At 37.6% G+C, this 26,262-nt stretch overlaps 2 protein-coding genes across 3 annotated transcripts in view; one reads left to right on the top strand and one right to left on the bottom strand.

Annotated features, from left to right (window-relative positions):
• Positions 1-15,690, top strand: part of LOC128175503 (cubilin-like) — a 42,003-nt gene extending 26,313 nt beyond the window's left edge. For both annotated transcript variants that reach the window (XM_052841164.1, XM_052841173.1), the window contains exons 49-67: positions 5,400-5,568; positions 5,924-6,124; positions 6,221-6,373; positions 6,490-6,611; positions 6,705-6,930; positions 7,211-7,395; positions 8,198-8,357; positions 9,108-9,263; positions 9,370-9,558; positions 9,811-9,937; positions 10,193-10,410; positions 10,700-10,896; positions 12,256-12,418; positions 12,714-12,925; positions 13,100-13,241; positions 13,758-13,939; positions 14,058-14,223; positions 14,584-14,825; positions 15,335-15,690. In XM_052841164.1, the coding sequence (XP_052697124.1) occupies positions 5,400-5,568; positions 5,924-6,124; positions 6,221-6,373; positions 6,490-6,611; positions 6,705-6,930; positions 7,211-7,395; positions 8,198-8,357; positions 9,108-9,263; positions 9,370-9,558; positions 9,811-9,937; positions 10,193-10,410; positions 10,700-10,896; positions 12,256-12,418; positions 12,714-12,925; positions 13,100-13,241; positions 13,758-13,939; positions 14,058-14,223; positions 14,584-14,825; positions 15,335-15,439 (3,315 nt within the window). In that variant the 3' untranslated portion in view covers positions 15,440-15,690. The remainder of the gene's footprint in view (positions 1-5,399; positions 5,569-5,923; positions 6,125-6,220; positions 6,374-6,489; positions 6,612-6,704; positions 6,931-7,210; positions 7,396-8,197; positions 8,358-9,107; positions 9,264-9,369; positions 9,559-9,810; positions 9,938-10,192; positions 10,411-10,699; positions 10,897-12,255; positions 12,419-12,713; positions 12,926-13,099; positions 13,242-13,757; positions 13,940-14,057; positions 14,224-14,583; positions 14,826-15,334) is intronic.
• A 135-nt stretch (positions 15,691-15,825) lies between these two features.
• On the bottom strand, positions 15,826-25,644 carry LOC128175595 (uncharacterized). The gene is made up of 13 exons (XM_052841355.1): positions 25,410-25,644; positions 25,010-25,258; positions 24,707-24,828; positions 24,378-24,519; positions 23,575-23,685; positions 23,197-23,344; positions 22,780-22,902; positions 21,279-21,365; positions 21,048-21,127; positions 20,886-20,963; positions 20,682-20,727; positions 20,118-20,587; positions 15,826-19,942 (listed from the first exon to the last, which is right to left on the bottom strand). Exons 1-13 carry the CDS (start codon positions 25,578-25,580, stop codon positions 15,836-15,838), a joined length of 5,934 nt encoding a protein of 1,977 aa, XP_052697315.1. The 5' UTR covers positions 25,581-25,644; the 3' UTR covers positions 15,826-15,835.
• Between the last annotated feature and the right edge of the window lie 618 nt (positions 25,645-26,262).

The raw sequence follows: 26,262 nt of genomic DNA, 5'->3' as shown, positions 1-26,262 counted from the left end.
TATTTCACCATGGAGCAAGACTTAATGTTTTAATAACATATTTAACATTGTATTTCACCATGGAGCGAAGATTTTGTGTTTAAATAACATATATGACAGAAATATTTATTGTGATTTTGGAGCAGTAGTATCAAACTGTTACAATTTGTTTTTGAAAGATTGAATGTTCACGATTCTGTTGCTGTCAAATTACTGTAAAATGGCGATGGTTTTATGCTGCTGATCATGTGGCTGTAAAATGTATTGATTTGACTGTGCTTTAATCAGATTAATTTAAATTATGATAGTGTAAAAATTGCGGTTAATTCAATTCATGTATATGGTGGTATAATCTTTTTTTTCGACTATATCTCGAAAAATAATTACAAAAATAATTATGTTATTGAATTAGCTGATGATGAAAGTTATTTCTATAACCATGTAACGGTTGGTGTAAACGTCATTTTTAGACGGGGTCACGTGACCCCGTCTATTGGTTTACTGTCAGCCGAAGTCTCAAACCGGAAGGCACGCGTAGAACACATGCATTGAGTCTACGCGAAAGAAAATAGTGCAGAAACTTTTCATGCATTTCTGTAAATATATAATATAAAAACACGCATTAAATCGTTTTAAGTCCTCTATGTGTAAACCAAATTCTATAAAGAAAATAAACAAATAGCTTTATTGATCAAAATACTCTTGCTCGGGTTCAATAGTTGTAGTGTTTTGTGGAATGGAGTTACGTAACTGAATGCACAACGCCGTCAAAAGATTCAGTTGGTGGACGAGCTCATAAAATCAATAGAAGAGGTTGAAGGTTGAATCGAAAGTAAAGTTCCCAAAAGCAATGTGCCATTTTGGAAAAGTTGTGAAGTTTAATACCGAACTTCATGCGCGAGCCGAAGATGTCCTACATATTAAATAGGTGTTTCATTGGCTTCCAGTCAACACGCGTTATGACTGCTGTTCATCTCTAAAAAAAAATTTTGTACATAGAAAATAAAAACAAGTCTGAATTTGCCTTCTCGTTCATTGACTTTTTAGTTAATTAAACTGAATTTAAATTTTAAACAATAAATTGTAAGCAAAATCTATCTAGATTATACATTTTGGGTGACCAATAGATTAATTGATATATACACTCTTATCGATTGAAGAACCAAATTAAATGTTACTTTTCATGTTGTCCGGCTTAGTTGGAATTTACAATCATGTAATTTGTTTTAATGTTATGTGACATTTTCTATACTTTATAACGGACAAAACCAGTCACATTCATGATTTAAAAGATTTCTTCATCAATATCATAATGCCTCTCATCAGACAGTCAGCTGATCTTTCTCCTATTGATAAATATCTCGAACCAATATTAGACCTATGAATTCAGAGATAACGCATGATTGTTATGTTTTGAATTTTTAGCTCACCGAGACGAAGTCAAGGAGAGCTTATGCTATACCCTCGGCGTCGGCGTCCGGACCTGGTTAAAGTTTTTGTTGCAGGTCCTGTATCTAAGCTATTATTTGTCCTATCTTCACCAAACTTGCATGGATGATGCATCTGGACCTACTTATGGACTTGAAAGACTTGGATGCTGAATCTGGGTCCTAAATTTCAGATGCTGGAGGAGGTTAAGGTTGTTGGACCAGGTTAAAGTTTTTGTTGCAGGTGCCCTTTGATAGCAATATCTTAGTTACTGCTGGTCCGTACTTCACCAAACTTGCATGGATGGTGTGCCTTATGATACTGATGCACCAGACAGGCTTGAGTGCTGAATCTGAGCTATAGGTTTCGGATGCTGGAGAAGGTTAAGGTTTTTGGAGCAGGTTAAAGTTTTTGTTGCGGGTGCCCATTGATAGCAATATCTAAGTTACTACTGGTCCTAACTTCACCAAACTTGTATGGATGATGCGTCTTATGATACTGATGCACCTGACAAGCTTGAATGCTGAATCTGAGCAATAGGTTTCGGATGCTGGAAGAGGTTAAGGTTTTTAGAGCTGGTTAAAGTTTTTGAAACAGGTGCCCTCTGATGATTATATCTTAGTTACTACTGGTCCTAACTTCACCAAACTTGTATGGATGGTGCGTCTTATGATACTGATGCACCTGACAAGCTTGAATGCTGAATCTGAGCAATAGGTTTCGGATGCTGGAGGAGGTTAAGATTTTAAGAGCTGGTTAAATAAAGTTTTTGAAACAGGTGCCCTCTGATGATGATATCTTAGTTATTTCTTGTCCTTACTTCACCAGACTTCCATGGATGGTGTGTCTTATGATACTGATGCACCTGACAGGCTTGAATGCTGAGTCTGGTTTCGGATGCAGGATAAAGTTAAGTTTTTAGGAACAGGTCACATGTTTAATAGATGATAGTACTATTTCAAACTTGCATAGTTGATTTAACTGTAATATGAATGAATCGCAGAGGTAGCTTCAGATGCAGAGCTTGATCTCCATTATCAAGGATGCTAAAAAATAAATCTTAGTTATTACTGGTCCTAACTTCACCAAACTTTAATGGATGGTGTGTCTTATGATACAGATGCACCTGACAGGCATGGATGCTGAATCTGAGCCATAGGTTGCGGATGCTGGAGGAAGTTAAGGTTTTAATTGCTAGTGCCCTCTGATGATGATATCTTAGTTATTACTGGTCCAAACTTCACCAAACTTGCATGGATGATGCGTCTTATGATACCAATGCACCTGATGGGCTTGAATGCTGAATCTGAGCCATAGGTTTCGGATGCTGGATGAGGTTTAGTTTTTTGGAACAGGTCACATGTTTTATAGATGATAGCTTGCATAGTTGATTTAACTTTATTATAAATTAAATGCAGAGGTTGCTTCAGATGCAGAGCCTGATCTCCATTATCAAGGATGCTAAAGAAATCTCCTACCTCACTCAAACCAGCTCGATAGATAGATGTGTTTGTTGATATTAAAATGATATAACATGATTCCTATGATATAGTATTGTATGATATTAAACAATATTGTTTGATATGATACAATATGATATCTTATGTTATAATAACGATAAGATATGATATTGTATCAATTTTTTTGATATTTTATATGATATTGTATCATGATATTGTTATGTATAGTATTGTATATTATGATACAATATTGTATAATATTATATTGTATTTTTAATTTATAATTTTATCACATGATACAATTACATAAGATATTGTAGAATATTATATTGTATCCTATGATACAATATTGTATATTATACAATATTGTATCATACAATATCATACAATATTGTATAATATGATATTGGTTTCAGTAATATAAAATTATATCACATGAAATTGTATAATATGATATTGTAATATTATATAATATTGTATCATACGATATTGTATGATATGATATTGGTTTATATGATATATTATCATATCACATGAAATTGTATTATATGATATTGTAATATATATTATTGTGTCATATGATACAATATGTATAATATAATATTGTATTTTATAATATTTTACTTTATCACATAATATTGTATCATTTGATAAGATACAATGTTGGAATCAAATTATATTGATGTATTATATGATTTAATATCATATAATGTATCAAATATGTTTCAGTGTCATTCAATACAATATCATACTATATTATACAATATAATATCATGTTTCAATGTTATGTTGTATTATGTAATATGATATTGTAATATAATACTCTAATGTATTATATTTTATGATATTGTATTATGTGATCAAATACAATAAGGTATAACACAATACAATGTCATATCATACGTTACAATATCATATCTCATTATTGTTTATTACGGTATTTTATTGTATTATATGATATATATTATAAATATGACATGATGCAATATTTCATTTTATATCATTGTATTGAATAACATATGAACATGTGATTATCATAAAAAATTTTATCAGATGATATACGATATTTTGTCAAAACAGAATCCATGAATATCCAAGATCATAAAGTATGATTTTCATATAAAATGATAAAGGTGGTCTTATGAAGGTGATGTCTCATAAGGGTGATGCTCCGTCTCGGTGAGCTTAGTAATCTATGATTACCTATGTTTAATTTATCGTGTGGTAGTACATGTAAATGAATAGGACTTATTTAAATTTTAAGAAGATAAAAAGTAAGTTTTAAAAGTAGTGTTAAAATCTGATTTACAAATCCTTTATTGTAACTCCTCGAAAAATTTGAAATTAAATCGCTTTCGAAATTAAGTTCATTTTTCCAAGACACGCATTAAATTGTGCGTTTAATAAACGAGAGTGTATTGAAAGGACAAAGATCCCAGAAATGACAGTGTCCTACAACATTTGTTAATTTTACTGTTAAAAGCGTTAACTTTGCATATTTTAGAAATTTTAAAATCAAATAAATCTGAATTAATAGCTAAAATGAACAATTTACAATTATCATATATAACAGCCAATCAGGAAGGTCTACCCCAAAATATGACGTGATTTATTCACTTTTGGTCTCCATTTTCTTGTTTTATCGATTTGAAAAGCAGATGACTGAATTCGGAGTATGATTTTTAATGAAATTTCAGAAACGGTTGTATCGTGATTCGTGTAAATGATGCACGAGTTTACACAAAAAGTAGTAAGTGGCGAACGAATTTATTTTTTACCTATTAATTTCATATGAATCGCTGCAAGAAAATCATGACAGGTAAGAAGGTCTAAAAAATCAAAATGGCTACCGCGACAAACTTTTTTTTATTGTTATAGTACTTGTAATAATCTTATTGTAAAAAAGAAATATTTCTAACGTTAGATGCCTGTGTTTGTTATCGGTATACACATGTTAACTTTGTTCGGTAATTCAACAGCTAGTTTGAGAGTTTTCGGAGTTTTCATAAACCTTGTATAACAGAAACCGTCCGTCTACCCGATTTTCCCTTTGATCACAAAATAAATAAATATAACGCGTATAAATTATATACCTAAATATAGTTGTTTTGATTTTCCATGTTAGTTGTAGTTTTTTTAAATTTTTTCTTGGGGTCTTATTTTACATAATATACCGTTGTGTCAATTTCTACAATTATGAAGAACAGTCCCGGTCGGGATTTAGCAAAATTATGACAAAGTATCAGGCAATTGCAAAAATCCGATCTTTAGCATACTACATGTAGATTGAAACAACTAATTCAAACTCATATTTTTTGGAACATAATGGAGGAAAACGTGAACAATTACAAATTCAAACTTTCAAGACCCCGCCTTTCAGTACTCTCAGTACTTTGATTTCATGATTGTGCTGATGATAACTCTGTATAAGTATAATAAATATTCCTTTCTCGTAAGCTTATTGATCGTGCAATGAAAATATGGTTATGAAAGGAAACACCTCAGCCATTTTATAACGTTATATGATTGAAGGTATACAACGGCATACTGAGTGACTCGCCGATTATCGGGCGTTACTGTGGCGACACGCCGCCGCCTGTGGTGGAGTCTAGCGGTAACACCATGAAGGTGGTGTTCTGGACAGACGGGTCGGTCAGTAATGGAGGATTTAGTGCTCGCTACACCTCGCCCAACGAACAGAGTAAGATCGGTTCTTTATATATATATAGAAAGTTTCTAACAAGCTGATTAATTGATACGTGTATGTGTAAAAATACAACTCGCCAAACAAACAAAGTAAGATAATGCATATACTTCTAATTTATTTGTACAGTATAGTTTATAGGTACCGTCAAGTTCTCTCTAAATAATCAATGAATGTTACAATACATTTCATCTCAATAAATCAGGAGCGATAAGATTATATTTTACACGAATTTTGTTTTTTTTTTGGTGCTAATAGTTTTTCTAGTCGTTCAATGTATGTAGAAATGCACACTCATACACACCTAATTTTTTTAATCAGAGATTTGAAGTGTTTTCTTTTTTCTTGGTAGAATGTGGTGGTGTGCTGACTCGTCCCATTGGAAACGTGACGTCACCTGGATACGCCGTTGGTAACTATACCAATAACGAACAGTGCCTCTGGCTCTTCAGAAACCAGAACCAAACCAGTTCCTCAATTTTCATCGTATTTAACAACCTTCGACTCGAAAATCACGCCCGGTGCCTTTTCGACTTTTTGGAAATCAAAGAAGGTATCGTATGATGCACACCTTTTGTGTCTCTACATTTTTAAAGACACACACAGAGATCGTATTTCCAGGTATTTTGATGATGTTTTCCTCCAATAGGTAGCACAGAGAATGGAGAGTTAATAGGCAGGTATTGTGGGAATACCACACTTCCGGATCCGATAATTTCGCCGTCAGCAAATTTGTGGATGCGATTCCGCACGGACGTGTCTATTGTAGACAGGGGGTTCGCTCTCACCTATGCCTACACAGGTATGTTGGTCAACTCCACTCAAAGTGTGTTACACATTTACATGAAAACGTTTCTAACAAACCATTACATTTACATTTTGCAAGAGACAGACAACATGCTCTTTTTTTGCCTTCAGATTGCGGAGGAGTTCTAACAGAAGATAATGGAGAAATATTGAGTCCAAACTTCCCAAATAATTATAATCACAGTGACGCATGCGCGTGGCTTATATTAGCGCCAGAGGGGGCGAAAATCCAGGTATTAAATTTTTCTGTTTCCCATTGAAATCCTAATTTTGACTTGCTGTCTTGAAACTTGAGGAGAGAGGATAATAAAATTGTCTTGTTCTAGGTGACATTTAAGAACTTTTCTCTGGAGAACCACCCTCGGTGTAATTTTGATTACGTAGACATATTGAACGGTCGTATGGTCAGCTCGCCATCTATCGGTAAAAAGTGCGGCGCCACCGTACCGCAGCCCTTCACCTCCCAGAGTAACGGGATCCGAATCATCTTCAAGACTGACTTCAGTGTGGCGGCCAATGGCTTCAGGATACAGTATCAGTTCGTCACCGACGGTTTGTATTTGCATCACGAAATATTACGGTGCTAAGCACACAAAAGCATATAAATCCATGTAAATTTTTATTTTAAAATTATCTTTGGAATTTGAGTGAATTACAAATTGCCAAGGAGAAGCCTTAACTATCTCGGAGGTATCCAGAAGTAAAATTATTCATAGTAGAGATATATCGTAAGACGTACATATAAAACTTTCCCAGATAACATCAAATTTCATCATGACCATTATGATACCACAACAAAGAAAGTCAAAGTTTTTTTTCTTTGTTTGAATAGGATGTGGAGGTCTGTTCCACGACGAATCGGGTCTGATCTCCAGTCCCAACTACCCCAGCAGCTACCCCCACAATACGGAGTGTGTTTGGGACATCAACGTACAGGAGGGCTATCACGTGGTACTCAACTTTATCCCGCCATTCGACATGGAGGCACACGGAGCCTGTGGATATGATTACGTTGAGGTAAGCTCACAGCTGGGCAGTATGTCAGACAGAGCTTGCTGGCTAGTTCTCAGTGGAAGGTCCTCTGATCATAAAAATGTTATGTATCCTTCAAACCTTATAAACGAAATGAAATAAAAAAAATTATTCATGCATATCCATGCATTTTACAAAGTTATTGCAAATTTGCCTACCATGAATATAATCGAATAAATATACAAGTTGAAATCAAATATAAGAAAAGGTATCGGTGTACAGGCGGCTCGAACCCCTTTCCCTTGAAGTAGTAAATCGCCGTGGAGCCACTAAGCCAAACATTTTAATGGATAACTGATTGTAATATTAAAGAAGACTTATTTAATTTGTCTACATAAAAACAGAGTTATGGTACCAAAAAAAAATCGAATAATTTAGAGTTATCGAACATGGTTGAGGATCAGAGGAACACTTTCAGGACACCACGGGTCTCCTCGTAGATGAGACCGGAGATACGTTTGACTCCACCTCTGCGTGCACAAGAAATTTAATTCATTCAAATCAAGATTTGTACTTGTTTTAAAATTTTGGTTTAAACAAAACATTTATAATATTGTTGTGATAGTGTGTTTATCAATTAGTATTTTAATTATTGTCATTCTCTCAGTACTAATGAAAGATGTTAGAATACTTTGCATTTTTTTAACGTTACATACATGTAAATCAAATGTAAATTGACACCTTAAAGACGTAAATACACACTTGCCACATGTTAATTCGTATGGCGTTGTTTATAGCACGACAATTAAATACATATACACATTGCACGTTTCAATAACTCCTTTAGGTAGACGACGCTTTGAGGAACGGAACACTTGTTAATCTGGGACGGTGGTGCAGCAATCAGACCCCACCACCACAAAAATCTACCTCCAGTCAAATGGTAGTCAAGTTCCGGTCCGATCCCGCCATCAATGGCAATGGTTTTGCCGCCAACTGGACCTCTGGTATCGTTAGACAGAATCTTTATCTTATAAACTAACTAATTATTAGTTAATATAAATTCACAAAACCAACAGATTTTCTATTTTACATCAGCATTTCCTATTCCAAGGCTTCATATAACGGGATGTAAATGCTGAAAATTACATAGCAAAGCTCACCACACTATCCAAATTTTACATTTTGCAAACTGAAAGTCAGTGAAAATGAAAGAGTTTAATTGTATTGCATACTAACAGGTTAAATCGAGATTCTTCCTTAACGAATAAAATTTCTGCCAGTAGAACCAAAATTATACAATTTTTTTCAAAAAGATTTCGCGAAGTGGATGAATGCTTTTTTGTCGTTGGTCTGATTTTGCCGTATACGACGTAAGATAAGATATCGTACATTCAGTGTGTTACGAGCTGGTCTTAATTAAATTATTACGAGTAAGAAAACGTTGTTTGCGATTTGGAATCCATATTATGGACACCGAAAAAAGTCTTTAAAAATCATATCATTCTCCGGTACACTATAAATCTTGATAATATAACAAAGATAGCCTAGACATTTAATAAAACATTCGCGTAAGGTTTACTTTCTTCATTTAAAATATATGTGAGCTGAAAATTATGCAAGTTTTACATCTTTTTAAAAATGTTCACACAATTAATTTTTAGTCACGGTTAACATTTTATTGAAAAATTATCAAAAATATTTGGACAATAACACTATTCATCATTTTGTTCAACATTTTTTTTTTATTTTTTAAGGTTGTGGTGCGATATTCACAGAAGACTCGGGTGACTTTGTGTCACCAGGTTATCCGAATCAATATGGCCACAACTTGATGTGTAACTACACGATCCTTGCCCATCCCGGACGATTTATCGTGTTCGATTTCTCCCGCGCTAACTTCCACCTGGAAGGTATGTTACTAAAATGAGCAATTTATTTTATAGCTTTTTTTGTAGTCTCAAAAATACTATTTACGCATTTCTGTTGTCTTTCATATTTGAATTAACAAACATCCAGGTGGAGTCGGATGTCCTTACGATTACGTTCAGATATATGCTGGCAACGATACGACCGGAAGGTCTCTGGGAAAATTCTGTGGAACGGATGCTCCGGATCCCGTAAGTTCTAGCGGAAGTATGTTCATCCAGTTTGTGACGGATAGAAACCAGGCGTTTTCCGGATTCAGAGCGCAGTATCGCGTGACAGGTAAGGTTACACGATACTTCATTCACTGTCGATTTGTGAGAATTCGGGCAACATTACAATTAAACAGGGTAAAACAACACACTTTATGCGCTTCGCTATAATTGTGTTTAACTATAGTTGCTATTTTACGTTTTTGAACCTCCTACAAATAACAGTTGGCCATAGGGATTTTAAAAAAGGAACATAACCTAGGCTTGTGATATTTTTTTTAATAAGGATAGGTTATATTTTGGACGACTTTTTTTGCTGTAGATTGTGGCGGTACCTACACGGAGCCATACGGCACCATCCGGACACCAACCTACCCCACCCCTTACCATAACGAGGCTAACTGTACATGGCTGATCACAGTGGCAGAAAACAGGGTGGTGGATCTCAAGTAAGTAATACACCATTCAATGCCATCACCCCCCCCCCCCCCAATCCAGTCTCTCCCAACAACAGTTACAACCACAAGCGACAAACGCTTACTTTGGGATATTAGTTTATACAAACATGCATTTAACCGTATCCCTATGGCAGATTCTCAAGTTTTGGGATACTAGCTCCACTTTTGTGTTTTACTGTATGCTTATACCAGAACTTCGTTTTTGATGATATAAGCTCACATGGATTTCACTGTTTATGTATACAGATTCTCGTCGTTTGAGGTGGAGGCCCACCCGTCCTGTGGGTACGACTACGTGGAGGTCCGTGACGGTGACAGCCTCTCCTCTCCCCTGATGGGCCGGTTCTGTGGGCGCTCAGTTCCTGATCTCCTGAGGAGTACCGGAAATTCCATGGTGGTAAATTTTGTCACTGACCCCACAGTGGTACAGGGTGGATTCAGTGCCGGCTACTGGACGGCGTACGGTAAGGACCAACAGCATTCATTGGATTATATAATTCATTGTTGATATTTAACCCCCCCCCCCCCCCCCAAATAATATTGGTAATCTGAAACTGGTTAAAAAAATAAGCCCAACAATTATTTTCTGTTTATAAACTAAATGAAATTGCTTTTACTTTGGAGCTTACAAAGTCCCATCAAAGTTTATTCTGCGATCATTTATTATAACCATCTATATACCTAGCGAATGATTTTTATGGAATTAAGATGTATTTGCATGGTAAACATATAATTAAATTTTTCATTTTCAAGGTGAGAGACAGGGTTGCGGTGGTGTATTGAATTCGACATCGGGGCGTTTCGGTTCCGTGGACATGGACAGAGATGGGGTCTATGAGCCTCAGAATTGTAAATGGACGATCATTGTCGGGGACAATAAAGTCGTTCAGCTCCAGTTTGAGGGCTTTGACCTGGAGGACCATTTTAACTGTCGATACGATTATGTAGCGGTGAGACAAGTCCTCTTCTGTAAAATACTGATTTTAACATCATTTCATGAAGATATCAATATTTAGTGGATATATGGTCTATAAATTTTGTATGTCATACTTTCTTAAAATATACGATAGCTAACAAATTTAAAGTTTATGCTTTATAAACTGCAGAAATATGTTAATGTTTGTTACTGTCTACAGTCTGCGAGTTGGGTTGGTTTTATCCATAGAGGGCAAAGCGAAGCCTGTGCCTTGTCTTTTTATGCATGTTGAATGTAATGGCAAATGTATCGCTTTTCTTAGTTTTCTTTCTGCAAATTTTTAGTGACCATATTTTAACAAGTTAAGGATGTCGAGTATATTTTGCGATTGCGCACGACTTTGCGCATCTTTTTATTTTTGTAGCATTCTCTCACCAGAGGTCGTGCTACACAAACTTCGCTTACACCTCTATCAACGCCAGAAAAATAGTCTGTCACATGATCAAAACAAGCATAGCACATGGCATTGTTGAGTTTTTCCCCCTGTACACTGGAGATGGCATTGCTGCTGATTTGTGTAAAATCAACGGTGAATAGGGAACGTGCAGAAACTGATTTTTCAAAACTTTCAAACATCTGTTAAACTAGGTCTTGTGATCGTATTTGAATTTTTTCATCCGCGAAATAGTTCTCCTAATAACTTTAAAATAAAAATGAATAAAAGTATTAGAGATTTAGATTGAAATACTTAAAATCATATTTATAGATGAAATAAATAGATACATAGATTTTAATTACGTTTTTCCCATCGTTTCAGTTTGTACATGAATCTTGTACATCTGGCGTTGACAGAGGTGTAAGCAAAGCTTGTGTAGCACGACCTCTGTTGAGAGAATGGCAGTTGTAGGTGCAAAATTATATCTTTCTTCTTAATTGCGTTTCTTTAAAAAAATAACATTACATGTAACGTTTAAATTAATAGTTGAGAAATTGTGATTTTATGAATTTGATTGGGTAAATGCTAAAATGGCGCCTACGCGTCATCGTTTCCCGGAATTTTAAACTACTAGTATGCATTTTGCCATAAATGTGATTATCTTATTTATTCGAGGTGGCGATGGATTTGAAAATAAGAATTTATCGATTGAGCATACAGAGAAACTTTTTCAAAATTGTTAATTTGAAAAAATATGATTTTTTAAAAGCCAATACATACCCCAATATGACATTTTTTTTTGGGGGGGGGGGAATCAACTGTGATATTAGTCCTAGTTCATAGGGTCCCATTGTAAAAAGGAAACATCAAAAATGGAAAAGTAGAATTTAATGATAAATTTGGTTCAATGAGAAAAAATATTAAAAAAAAAATGAAATTGCTAATTCCTCATTAAAGGTGCATGACGGGATGAGTGAGGACGACCCGCTGATTGGACGGTACTGTGGGACACAGGTGCCCGCCCCCATCACGTCGACCTCTAACGTTCTGTATGTCAGGTTCGTGGCGGACTACACGGTCCACAAGGCCGGCTTCAATGCGACGTACCAACAGCAGGACGGTGAGGACCTTAGTATTACATTCTGTATACTGAAAGTACAGGGACAAGTTTCTGTCATTTTTATAAAAAAAAACATGTCATAACGCAAATTGTAATTTAGTAAGTACGATAATAACAAAGCGCCCGGGACATGCGATGTTGCTTAGTGATATTCTATCAGTCTTAAAAACATTTTAGATTAGAGAAAAGAAACTTTCACTGTACGCGGATATTGGTTATAATTGTACTCGCTTTGACCGTCTTGTCGTCCAACCACGTTTACTCTTCTTTATCGCTATTTCTCTTCCTTTTATAGCGCTGTGTGGAGGGGCGTTTTCGGCCTCTGACAGCCCCCAAACCATCAGCTCTCCCTCTTACCCACGGCCGGTGGGTCAAGACCTACGGTGCCGCTGGACCATCGACTCAGGGGATAGCAACCAACAGATCCGGGTCTCATTTACTGGTCTCAACCTCATCAGTGACAACAACTGTTCTATGGAATACATAGAACTCAGAGACTCGCCTCTGGTAAGTATTGTAACATGGGTGATGGAAAGATAAATGTTTGCTTGGTGTATATCTGAAATTTGAGCGATAGATTAAAATTTGGAAAGCGTTGGAAGACTTTGATTACTTTAAAACTGAATTTTTAACTTAAAACATGAAGAATATCAATATTTGGCTTTTATATAAAACCTACAGGGTTGGACTGGGCGTTCACACCTGTACTGTGGTACAAGTCTGCCGCCACCTTTTGACTCTGCGGGACGGACGCTACAGATAAACTACATGGTAACCTCTAGCTCCGGGAGCCAGGGGTTCTCACTCAGATATCAGATAGCTAGTGAGTATCATTAATATACAAATATAGCAAGTTAATATCACTGATATCAAATTACCAGTGAGTATAACTCAGATACAAAAAAGCAAGTGAGTATCATTCAGATATCAGATAGCTAAGAGTATCACTCAGATATCAGGTAGCTAAGAGTATCACTCAGATATCAGATAGCAAGTGAGTATCACTCAGATATCAGATAGCTAAGAGTATCACTCAGATATCAAATTACCAGAGTATCACTCAGATATCAGATAGCTAAGATTATCACTCAGATATCAGATAGCTAGGAGTATCACTCAGATATCAGATAGCTAGTGAGTATCACTCAGATATCAGATAGCTAAGAGTATCACTCATATATCAAATTACCAATGAGTATTACTTGGATAGCAAATATACCAAGTGAATATCATTTGGATATGAAATACCAAATGAGTATCATTCAGATATCAAATAGCAAAAGAGAAAACCTCATATACATTTTACAAAAATTGTGTATTTCCCCGTTTTGCTTTTCAGATTGCAACAGGACCTACACCGGGACCGGGGGTAAAATCTTCAGCCCAGGGTGGCCAGGCAACTACCCAAGAAACGCCTACTGTGAAATGTCCATCTCCGCCCCCGCCGGAACCTACGTCACACTCTATTTCAATTCTTTCTACATCGAGCCCCACTCTACCTGTAGATATGACTATTTGGAGGTGAACTAATTACCACATCTTTTTATAAAGAACTTTGGTGACATATATTCTCAAATGTCTTATGAACGAAGCTTACGTTAATATTACTAGTTGTCATGGTTCGTTGTCATGGTTTTAGATACGTAATGGATCCACTTCCTCCTCTCCGCTCATTAATCAGCTTTGTGGGAACACGATACCGAACCCGATCTTTGCCACCGGGAATACACTGTGGATGAATCTGGTGACCGATTCCTCGATAGTCCATCCGGGTTACGACATCACGTGGACAGCCTCTACTTCAGGTGTGTTTGGCTGCTTGCTATCTTTCCGCTCATAAGTCATGGAATGTCTCAATTTTTAATTCCAATCAGTTTATCTCAAGAACATAGGATTTATACAAATTACTGGCAACTACAGTACCTTTTCTCGCCACAATAAAGTATTACTTGTTAATTTTGACATTTCATTTCAAAGGCAAGAAATGGTAAGCGGTGAGAATTCGTACCTAGGCCAGTATACAATGGATTACTGGTATTAGGAATATTAAGAATAGACTTGAGATATTCGAAAAAAGTGTAACACATGACTGGTGTAGGGATTCAAGACAGTTTTATTTTTGGGAGAATGTGGTTGTAAATCTTGTATATATATTTGAATTTTAGGTATGGGGTGTGGCGGTGATATCGTTGGAATAAACGGGAGTATCACCAGTCCGAACTACCCCGGCAACTACACTGAGCGACACAGCTGTCGCTGGCTCATCACTGCGCCTGCGCGTCGGGTCATCACTGCATATGTCGTTAATATCAATATCTTAGGAAGCCCAGACTGTAACCGTGCATATGTAGAAATTCATAATGGCTACTTGGATTCGTCACCTTCGTTTGGACGATACTGTGGAAACGTACGTTGATACTAAAAATATTTCTATATGAATTTAAAAAGAAGTAATTTAACCTATAATAATGAACCATTTGATTGACTTTGTACACTGTTGAAATTGGTTATTCTATGCTATAATCATTTGTGTCTAAACTCCTTTAAGTCACTTATTTCCCATTCAATACAGATATTCAATACAGATAGGAAGAAAACTCATCAAATTTTGTGTTAAGACCGGCAGAATTAAGAAAATTTATGCTGATATAGTTACAGTGATTCGTTTTTAGCCCTCCCACCCCCTAAAAAAATAACCCACACACCAAAAACCCCCAGAAAAATCCCATAAATATGCTTTGTGGTGTCAAACACTTAAAATGCACGATTTCGGATCGAATTTTTCCACCATTTATTTTAAAAAACCCAATAATTTATTGTCCATGAGCAGGGTCTTTGACATTAGTTTTTGCGAAAATTCTTAACCAAACATATCGTTCTGCCTTGTATATCAGAGGTGTGCTATTTTTATTGCAGGAACAACCACCACCTCTCAGGGCTTCCGGTAACAAGGTTCTCATCAAATTCGTCACCGATGGATTTCACACTGCGCCTGGATTCCGACTTTTGTACACAAGTTGATGAGGACTATGTAGCTCCTAGACACAAACTAACTCTATTGTATATTCCGCGGCATCTGTCACTTGAACAAGGTTCGATGAGTGTAACCGCTATATACTTCATTCAACAATGTCACCGTGTCATACCTGAAGACTATCCGTTATGTTTCTGAAAACACGTTTTTGTTTTACATTTACGAGTACACACTGTGATTATAACATTCTTTATTCATTTTACATCAAACATAAATAAAAAGTGCTATTGCTACTTAATCTGGTGTCGAGTATTTTTAAAACGATTTTTATATGTCTCTTAATTAGAAAAAAGAGATATTAAGATTGGATGTCCAAAAAATCGTTTTCTATTGATAACTTCTCATATTGTTTTTCATTATGTTTCATAAAGGGCTTATGAAATCTACGACGTCTCGTAAACGCTCTTTACCGCAAGCTTAAACGATCCCCAGAGAGAATACACTTGTTGCGGCAGATCCTTTGCTGCCGATTCCTCCAGCTGGTTTGTGAAGGTTTCATTCTCTGCATTACATGGAAGCAAATTCTTTTCATGACTTCGACGAGGCTTTATGACAGCCAAGTTTCCTTGCTTTACCTTCTCAGTACCACTTTTTGGAGAGACACCGCCTTTCACACTCTTTATTATATGCGGTTTACTCTCCTTTGGAAAGGGTGGTCTATAGGCTTTGTGAGTCGCCTTTTGTCTTTGGGTTTGTTTTGGTGTCTGTGTTAGAGGTTTTGAAGTTCCTCTTTTCGGAACGTTTCGATCAGATTTATCCTTGCTTTTACCGCTCTGATGGGGAGTTTTGTGTCTGATGTCGTGTGCAGATTGAACAACTGGAGTTGGCGTGGTCCGTTTTGAAGGTCCTGCGTTATCTTCAAGCGATCTTACCGTGGGGAGTTTTAAGGCATTTGGATTCATGTTATCCTGAGATGAATTGCCTTGTTCCACACCCACTTGGTCCAATTGGTCGCATGCGCTTTGTTGAACACACTCGTCACTCCTCTGAACTTTCGTGAATTTGACACTCTCTTCTGATAAATTTGCCGCAATCTTGCTGAGAACAGAGGTCACCATTTCCACAATAGCACCAGAGGGTGCATGGGAAACATCAGAAGTACTCGTGTTAGCCGTCGTTTCTTTACCTCCATTGTTTGCTTTCACTTGGAACATATTCTTTGTTATGATTGGCAAGTCTTCTTGATTGATGCCACTTTCTCTCAGGTCCTCTACGGTGTTTTGTAGAACCTCCACGATCATATCCTCAATCTTGCTCTCTGAGTATTGCAGCTGTGTCATCGGCACTTCGCCCTCGTTCGCCGATATCGCCGAGGCTAGAGTCAGAAGCTCATCGTTACTCAACTTGTTGTGCTGGACGTTATCTATTGTCTTCTCAAGGACTTCTTTAGCGATTGTTTTTACTTCGCTGGCTACTCGTTCATTCAAACTATGATTTGATTCCCCATTATCAATTTCCTCTTCAGACGATTGAAAATTGTCATACAGATATGCCATTTCTTGTGTCATTTCTGTCATTTTTTGCAAATCTAAACCTGGCCTCTCCATTATCAGTTGGATGCTCGATTCTCTTTGATTGTCCGGTTTTCCGTCCTTGACATTGGGTACATCTGCTACCGGTATACTGCTGCACTTCACGTTTTCTATGATGACGTCAATCGCGGATTCCATTTCCTCGTTTTCTATATGTGAGCTCGCAACAGGAACAATGAATGAGTTAAATATGTTTTGAAGCGAGTCGTGTACGGCTTTGTTAGTGTATATGTCTTTCTTGAAATTTTCTAGGATACACAACATGTGTTCTTTGATGAGTTGATCATGGGACATATCAACTCCCCTCTCCTCGTAATGCTGAATGATTCCTTGGAGAGCTTCCACTACAATAGCCTCCGCCTCTAAAGACGCTGTAGACGTGGATTGTTCCGCATGGTTGGATTTGACACGCCCTGGCTCTGTAGAAATATCACCGACTACGGATCTGAATGTATCACTAATTACTTTTTTGACCCCTGCTCCTTCGATAACAGTAGAAGATGACCGTTTTAAAATGGATGTCCTTGTAAATGCATCGCCCTCTTCCAGGCTATCTTGCATACTGTCTACAATGTCCTGTAACTTCTCTAATACAAAATTATGAATAATTTGTGACGTGGCTTCTATTGGATGATCCTTTTTAGTTTCAACTGGCTTCTCGAGTCTCATACTGCTAATAATGCTGTTCAATGTCCCTGTTATGATGGCATTCAAGTCTTCGGAAGGAATGCAGGAAAGGTCTGATCTACTGAGAAGATAGTTGTCCACTGCGAGGTGATCCGCTGACTGTGCAGGTCTTTCCTCTCTTATAGCGTGCTCTATTGTGTGAAGTAAGTTATCAACAACTCTATCAGCTACCAAAGATGACATTGATCGAAGAACGTATCCTTGTTGTTCGGTTTCCATTTCTTCACGCTGGTAATAAGTGCAGTCGCTGACAAGTGTCTGTAGCGTCAGACGAATGAAGTCGGACATTATGCTTGGATGGACATTTTGAACAGCTTGCTTCAGTAGTGCCACAGCCTCGTTTTTCGACGTCTCGTCATCTTTTCCCAATAACTTAGATGAAAAAGCATGCACAAATCTTTTTATATGAACAGACTGAAGTTTGTTTTTTCTGATTTCTTTCATGATATCTCGGACACGCATTCTCAACATTGGAGCAGTTTCGTCGGAGGGAATATCCATTTGCAAAGCAGAAGAAAGAAATTGCTGGACAAATTCTTTCGTGGCCTTTTTGGTGTTCATATCCAAGAGGAACTGCTGCATTACAGCAAGAGTCAGGTTCACGATATCACAATGACCTTTAAGGGCCGAGATTCTTTCCTCTTTGGAGTCGTCTACTACACATAAAATGTCCCCACCACTGAGTCGACCACTCGTTATATCTCTCTCTATTTTCCTAAGGACTTCTTCTACCACACAGTTGGCCAAATTACTATCAATGGCTTTTACTTGATCATCAGCATGAGTTTCTTCTATCCCTGATACGAGACGTTGAAGAACAATGGAGAAGATTCGCTTGGTATCGCTTTTTGTGACTTCATCCCTTTGCAGCAGCTGTATTATTGTATCAGCTATTCTCTCTGTCGTGTCCTTGTGCTCACCACAAAACCCATCTGACAACTCAGAGACAACTGATAGAGCAACAGATGTTGTCTTATCCATGTCGACATTCCCAAGCTCAAAATCACTGAGCATCTCCCTTAACGTTTCTTTCGCGAACTCAAGTTTGGCCGCAGATGTTGGACTAGATCTGTCGTCTAAGGAATTCTTGACTTTTTTTTCATAGAAGCCCTCCGATGCTCTCGTATTTAAAATGCATAGAGCCAATTCTTTAATCGCATTTTTGGTAATCAAGCCTTTGTTCATTTCATCCTGAATGGAATACAATATGTGTGACAAAACATCGGAATCAACAGCAGAACTAGTCAGAGACGGTTCTTTGGATAAAATAGACGAGTCCACTGCCTCATGGCCTAGGAGCAACCGATTTCCGCACTCAATTAGTGCACTACCGAGGTGCAAGAGTTCCTGTGGGTCCAGTTGCCCGGATTCAAGTGTGCCGAGAAGGTCAGAAATATGCGTAATGAGCATCTTCTCTCTTGAACCCTCTTTTGTTGGCGATACACTTCGACTTACAATAGTTGTAAAGATTCTTGTCATGTCCTGTACATCATCAGCGGTGAAACCGTCGCTCTCCAGGCCGTTTTCTACTACTTTGAGAATATTGACAACAAGATCGTTTACTTTACTGAGATAGTTTGGATCGACTTGACAGCTTTTTTCCTCTTCTTGAATGACGAAAAGAAGAGTTTCTAATGCCTCTGACATCGCTTTGGCGTATCCTTTGAGAGTTGGAAAATCTGAGTTTGTGACTAGGCTCTTTGCCTTCTCAATGACATCGTCAACCAACTGACTGGAGGTAGTTGTATATTCATGGCCTTGGAATACCTTTGCAATGCTTGTAGCCATGTCGCTTATCCTGACCTTGCTCAGAGCACTTGATGACAGTTTTTCAGCAGCATCTTGTAGAATATTGAGATCTATGTCGGAGTCTTTCAACTCGCTGTCCATGTTTGCTTGGTTGAGTCTCTCTATGAGCAGTCTGATCAGTTGGCTAAAAGATTCCAGCGCCGCAATCTTATAGGCGTGGTACGCCGATACAATGGCGTGGACCACTTTATATAAGGGTGTATTTTGCTCTTCTCCTATCTCCTCTATTACTTTCTCTAAGAATGGCCGTAAAGCCACGACTTGGATATCTCCACTGTCTTCGTGTGTGGTCATCATGGACACCATTTCCGCCACCACTCCCTTGGACAGCCTATCGTGGTTGATGTCGTCTGAGATTTCTTTAAGCGTATTCATTATCCATTCCTCCAAAATTGCGTCATGCTGAGGCGATTCTCTACCTGTATCATTGATGATGGACTCTAGTGTGTCGTCGATGAACATCTGTAACAGAATATAAAGTACCGATTGTCTTTGTTTTATTTTTGTTTTATTTCCATTTTATTTTCAATCGACAAACCAAATACTATTTCAAAACTAAATTTTCAAAACTAAATTTGCACCCGAGTTCATAATTATAAACATTTATGAAGAAAGTAAGCAGTTTTGATAACAATACCTGAAGTTGATCATCATCAGAACTAATGCTGATATCCGAGGCATCGCTCTCCATTCTTTTACCAATCATCAAGGCAGCTATCTCGGTCACTTCTTCATGGGGAACATTGTTAGACCGGATGTCGTTCAGGATCTTCTCGAGTGTGAATTCCACCACACTTTCGGCGATCTTGCCCATGTCGTAGCCGACCCCTACCCCCTTGATGCGGTTATACACCACGTCCATCGCATACCCCGTAAGGAGGTTGACCTCTTCTTCCGTAAGCCGTCCTCGGTTCAGGTCGTCAAGGAGACGATTAAGGAGGCTTTCCACTAATTTCATCTCCGAACATTTCTCCGTCGAGATGACTTTTCCAATGACACAAGGGGTTGAGATCGGGGTCAGCACGTGATCACTGACTGGGCGGAGCTTAGTCCGGTCTACCGCACGGTTCGGCGGAATGGAGTCGTCTTTACCAAACCTCACTGTACCTGAAATCATACACCCAGGAGTTCCGTCAACTATGTATTGAATTAACTGAATGAGGAGAGTATATACATAATTTAGTGATCGTTTAATACTTACTCTTTTGCTCTTCCCGGCGCATCTGCACATATACCGGGTAAACTTCCTAAAGTAAACCATCAAACAGAAGTATGCACAATCAGAAATATATGTTTGGTAACTTAAACTATTGCAAGATTGTAGAACAATACTAGAATACCTATATCTTTGCGTTTTGTTAGGAACCTATCTTTATAGAGGAGGTAGTTAGTAACTGGTACTCACCGTGTTGACTCGATGGATGACGGAATCTACGATCTCTCTGGCCTTTGTGATGATGTCCTCCTCATTGTCGTATCCAGGCTAAAAAAAACACAACCCGATACCTCATCAGAGCATAAATAGGAATTCGTGATCAGAGAATTGTTTTAAATATCCCATAATTACCTCGTCTTCCCCGAGTTTCTTTATCTCAGCATCTAGAGCCTCATTCAACATTCTCAGAAACTGGCCAGTCGATTCCCTACCTGTGAAATCATAAACAGTACATTTATGATAAATATATTTTTTCTAACAATAAGTTGACATCAAACAAGGAGAGTAAGTCATAGAATAAAATGAAATATCTTTGAGTTTTTGCAAAGATACAAACAGCATTGTCTGGTTGTCTACGTTTACCAGAGAAAAGAAGGTCTGACGTGGCCATTTCTCTGAGGATGTCCTCCAAAGCCCACAAACTCTCATAGCGACATCTACTTCGTCTACCTGTAAATTAATTCAAGTTAGCATTGCAGGATTGCTGAATAGCTTAATTAAGATAATTGCCAAACTGTTAATTTTCAGTTACCAATGAAACATATATAATAAGCACTGTTGACAAAATACGAAGAAAATATACATTTCGTAAACAAATATGAAAACAGAAATCTGTTGTCCTTTTTGATATGATTTATTTTAACAAATGACTAGTCATGTTGAATATTTCATTTGTTAAAATGAATTACATGTATATCAAAAAGGGCACTACACACAATTGACAACGAATTTACATATATCTATCTATGGTTACTAAGGAAATCCATGGTTGCCATGGAAACGCTGAGTAAATAAATTTATGCATTTAATGCATTAATTCATGTTGGTACTTCAATTAAATAAACTTATGCTAATCAAATAACAGTAACTTAAAATTTCCCAATTGAATGAAGAGGTTTTTTTTCTTAATTTAGACCGAAACCATGGTCACGTTTGTTTCTTTGCTAGGCAACTATACTGAAGGGTTACCAAGAAAAAAATCCTACCATGTTGATTACTGAGGTCAATACTATGCATGGTAGTAAAATGAACATATTTGCTGAGGGGGCCATAAATGGCCCCTATCCTATCTTGTTCTTTACATATATCTATCAATAACAGATTTATTAATCTGTGATCATAGATATTTATACACTTTAAACAGATCTTTAGATACCACTATCTTGTACATTTCTGTAAACATATGAATGTCTACAAGTACAAACACCAAAACCATTATGAGGCAACCGGTAAACAGACAATTAGAGCGTCGGAAAAATTAACAAGGTACGTATAAATAAACAAACATGCATCATCATTAGGCACATGTTTTTCAAAAGGTTCATTCTTAGAGTACATGTACATTGTTTGTGGGTTTTTTTTTATTTTCATGCTTCAAAATCAATTCATCTGTGGACGCTAAACATAAAAAAATATGGAATGATCTAACAGCAGATCTTTTGAATATGTATATTCGGACAAACATGTATATGTATGAAAAATATTACGTGAAAATGATTTGAAGTGAAATTCGAAAAAACCCTTTCACTTGCATTTTATTTGAATAATATTTTTACATGAAATAAACGTAAGACAATTGACTTTATAGAATTAAATTCGAATATCGCTATTTTTGTATAAAGTAGGTTACTAAGTTATTGTGGAGTAGGAACAACATGTGAACGATGTATCACTATATTATATATATGAATCCCCATACAATGTAAAACTGCTCTTTCAATTTGTGTAGTATTTTGACACATCTTTAGACTTTTGACTAGATATATACTAGATATATGACATAACTCTGCGTGCCCTGGCTTTATTTGCAATTTGTGTAGTACTTTGATACAACTTTAGACTTAGAACTCTATACAAGACCTACCCCTCCGTGCCCGGGCCATCCTGTGTTTGACCATGGCCAGACGCCGGGTCAGTCTCTCCGTGTGTTCCCTCTCTGTCTTATCCCGCTCACTCCGGGACTGGCGCTGGATCTCCTCCAGGTGCGCTACAATGCAGAATCACGGGTCAAACGATGGTTGGAGGGGGTATGAAGATTAACTTTGTTTGTTGGATGGGGGATAGATCAGGGACGCAAATTTCTGGTAATTTTCTCTATAAATTTAATAAGTGAATTAATTCCGACCCCCCCCCCCCCCCCCAGCATCCGCACATGACAATTATCGCATTATACTGCAAATGGGCTAAAACACCGGATCAGCGGGTAAAACAACAAACGCCGGGTCAAAGATTTCGTATAGATTACACAAATTGCCGGTGATCCCCCCACGTTTTAGCTCACCCTGTAGTTTCTCGCGATGTTGAGTGAATTTTTGATCCCGTTCGGCCATGCTCTTTTCGCGTCTGACTTCCTCCGCCTTTCGCGCCTCTTCTGCCGCTGCAATTCGCTGGAACTGCTCGGCCCTCCGTGAATTCCACATCTCAAAATCCTGAAAGTAGGAAATCCTTACAACCTAGAACTATACTTATATGTAGGACTGCTAGCTAGTATAATTATGTGTAGGATTACATTATGTCTGGACCAGTTTTGTGGAGCGATTTAAAAAAAAATGCCAATAATAGTGCTTTTTTTTTTATTTTCACGATGCATTAAGTTCGATTTTTTCTGGTGACATCTTCTCGTTTTCTCTAAAAAAAAAAAGTTTTTAACACAACTCACTCTTTTCTGTTTGGAGAGCTGTCTCTTCCGTTTGTACTCCTCCAGTCTGAGCTGGCGGAGTCTCTCCTTCTGTCTCCATTGACGATTTAGCATCATGTTTTCTCTCATCATCTGATTCAAAAAGGAGAACACTATAAATAACCATGAAATCCTTTTATCTTGTTTTTTTTTCTGTCGTTGTCTCTATCTGTACATGTACTTCTTTTCTATCGTTGTCTCTATCTCTACATGTACTTCTTTTCTTTAATCTGGATTTTTTAACTTCTCTATTCCTCATTTTACATTTTCTGGTATTTTCGTATCATGCGGCCATTCTTATTGTATGTTTCTCTTTTTCTCTGTCCCTATTCCTGCGTTATCTCTTTCTCACAAGTTTGGATATTCTCTATTTTCTCTATCACTTGATATTCTCTCTGTTTTTTACCTGTGGCATTCTCTATCCCTTACCTGGCCGTGATATCCTCTTTTCTCTATACATTTCTCACTTTGTCGTAATGTCGTTTCTTTTTTTTTTTTCTATCTCTCACCTTTTCTTAGTATTTCGTTATTCTCTATATAACTGAATATTCTCTATCCTTTATCTTGTGAAACTATCTGTTCTCTCTATCTCTCAATTTGTCGTGCTATACTTTATTCTCTCTATCTCTCACATTGTGATATTCTCTATTCTTTAATATATCACTTACATGTAATCGTGGTACTCTCAATATTCTCTCAATTTCTCTTTTAGGTAGCCATGATTTTGATTCTCTCTCTCTCTCTCTCTCTCTCTCTCTCACACACACACACACACACACACACACCTTGTCGTGGTACTCGGCCACCGCCGCGTGCCGCCTCTGTAACAGCTGACGCCGCTGGTTGTCTCTCAGTTTTTTGCGGATCTCTATTTCGTGTAACCTTAACTTCAGTCTCTCCTCTTTCTCTTCAATTTCTCTCTGAATCCTGCAAACAAAATTTAAACTGCTAAAATCTCTGATCAGGCAAAATAATGAAAAAGCGTGATACGGCAAAAGCTGATGTATTATCATGCAACACAGGATTATGAATTGAATGTTTTAGCTTGTGGTGGTGACAAAATGAATAAAGTGCTTGGTTGTAGCGGTGGCAGTAGATGACCTATTTTCCCGACCTTTTCCTGGTCTCCTCTCTCATTTGATGGAGCCGTGCCCTGACCTGACACCCCCGGGACTCCGGTCTCCCTCCCCTCTCCTCCTGGGAAGCTTTCCGGAGTCTCTCTTCTTCCTCTTTTTCCTAAAACGCATTGAGCAATTTGAGTTAGAAACCCAACAAAAAACAAAAAACAAAAAACAAAACAAAACAACTTGAGCAGCAATAAAAAAAGACCCCCTCCCAATAACTATAAAATAAAAATATAACAATGTACAATGTAATAGAATCCCACGAGATTAATGAATTTTGATATTTGTCATACCTTGCGTTCCTTGGCCATTTCCAGCAGACACATTTTGTGGAGGTACTGTCTGTATTGGTTGAACTCCCGGAGGTTACAAATGACCTTGTCCCTCTCCGTGATGAACCCCTTCTTACGGAGATGACGGCGCATGCGTGGGAGGTTGTAGTGGTTCTTTAGGTGGGGGTCGTGTAAGGGTTGGTACTCATTGGAAATTACGTGACAATAGGGGTCACTTAGGTCAAACTCCAAGTCATTAACTTTATACAGCTAGAAAATGAATTAATGTCACAATAGAAGTTTTTAAACATATAATTAATGTCTGGCAAAGAAAAAGGGCATTATTCCTTATAATTTTCTAGAATATACCCCCCCCCCCCAAAAAAAAAACCCGCCGAATTTTAGCTTTTTAACAACTCACCGGTTCGCATAGCTTTGTTGTACACAATGTGATGGTCCCCTTTGGAACTGGTAGCATGGGGAATTTGGAGTACAAAGGCAGTGATTTCCATAATGGAAGTCCGTCTCCCGCATCGTAACACTTGTCCCTCTCTGGTGATTTTGGTCTTGTAGATAAATTCAGTTGTTCCATTTTCTTCTTTGTTCTAAAATCTTGTAAAAAATCATTTTCACAACGCCATGATGTTTTTCTTACGTCCGTTGCTTGACAACTTGATTTACGAATCGAACATTACTGTGACGTCATAACGCTTAAAGGTGCGCGACGTTTAATTCTGACATGACGTGAATACATATTTCTCGACAGATCAAGGTAGAAATTAGAACTGGACGGTGATAAAATGCATCAGTGCGCGTAACACAGTGATGAAGAAAGTTTCTATCAACATAGGCGTCGGAACCGGGGGGGGGGGGGGGGGGGGGGGGCTAGGGGGGGCTTAGCCCCCCCCCCCCCACTTTTTTTGCAAAGTTATACCTAACCATTAGAAAAATAGCATGATAGAGGGTTCAGCCCCCCCCCCCCCACTTTTCTCGCAGGATTAGTCTAGCCCCCCCCCACTTTCAATTTGCTTCCGACGCCAGTGTATCAATGAAAGAATCCACGGAAAAAGAAGCAATTCATTTCATACTACCAATCGTATTCGTGTTAAACCACCCATTTAATGATAAGAAACGTATATGACTTATTTTATTTTAAAAGAATGGAGGCATTATAACCTAATATAAAATATGAGATTTTAACATCAATGCGGTACGCGCCCCAATGTGTTAACAATCAAAAAAAAAAAAAGAAAAAGAAAAAAAAAAAAAGAAAT

Source organism: Crassostrea angulata, chromosome 1 (genome assembly GCF_025612915.1).
Source record: "Crassostrea angulata isolate pt1a10 chromosome 1, ASM2561291v2, whole genome shotgun sequence".
Taxonomy (NCBI): domain Eukaryota; kingdom Metazoa; phylum Mollusca; class Bivalvia; order Ostreida; family Ostreidae; genus Magallana; species Magallana angulata.
Note: the sequence above shows the minus strand (reverse complement) of the source record. Positions and strands in the feature narration are given on the sequence as shown.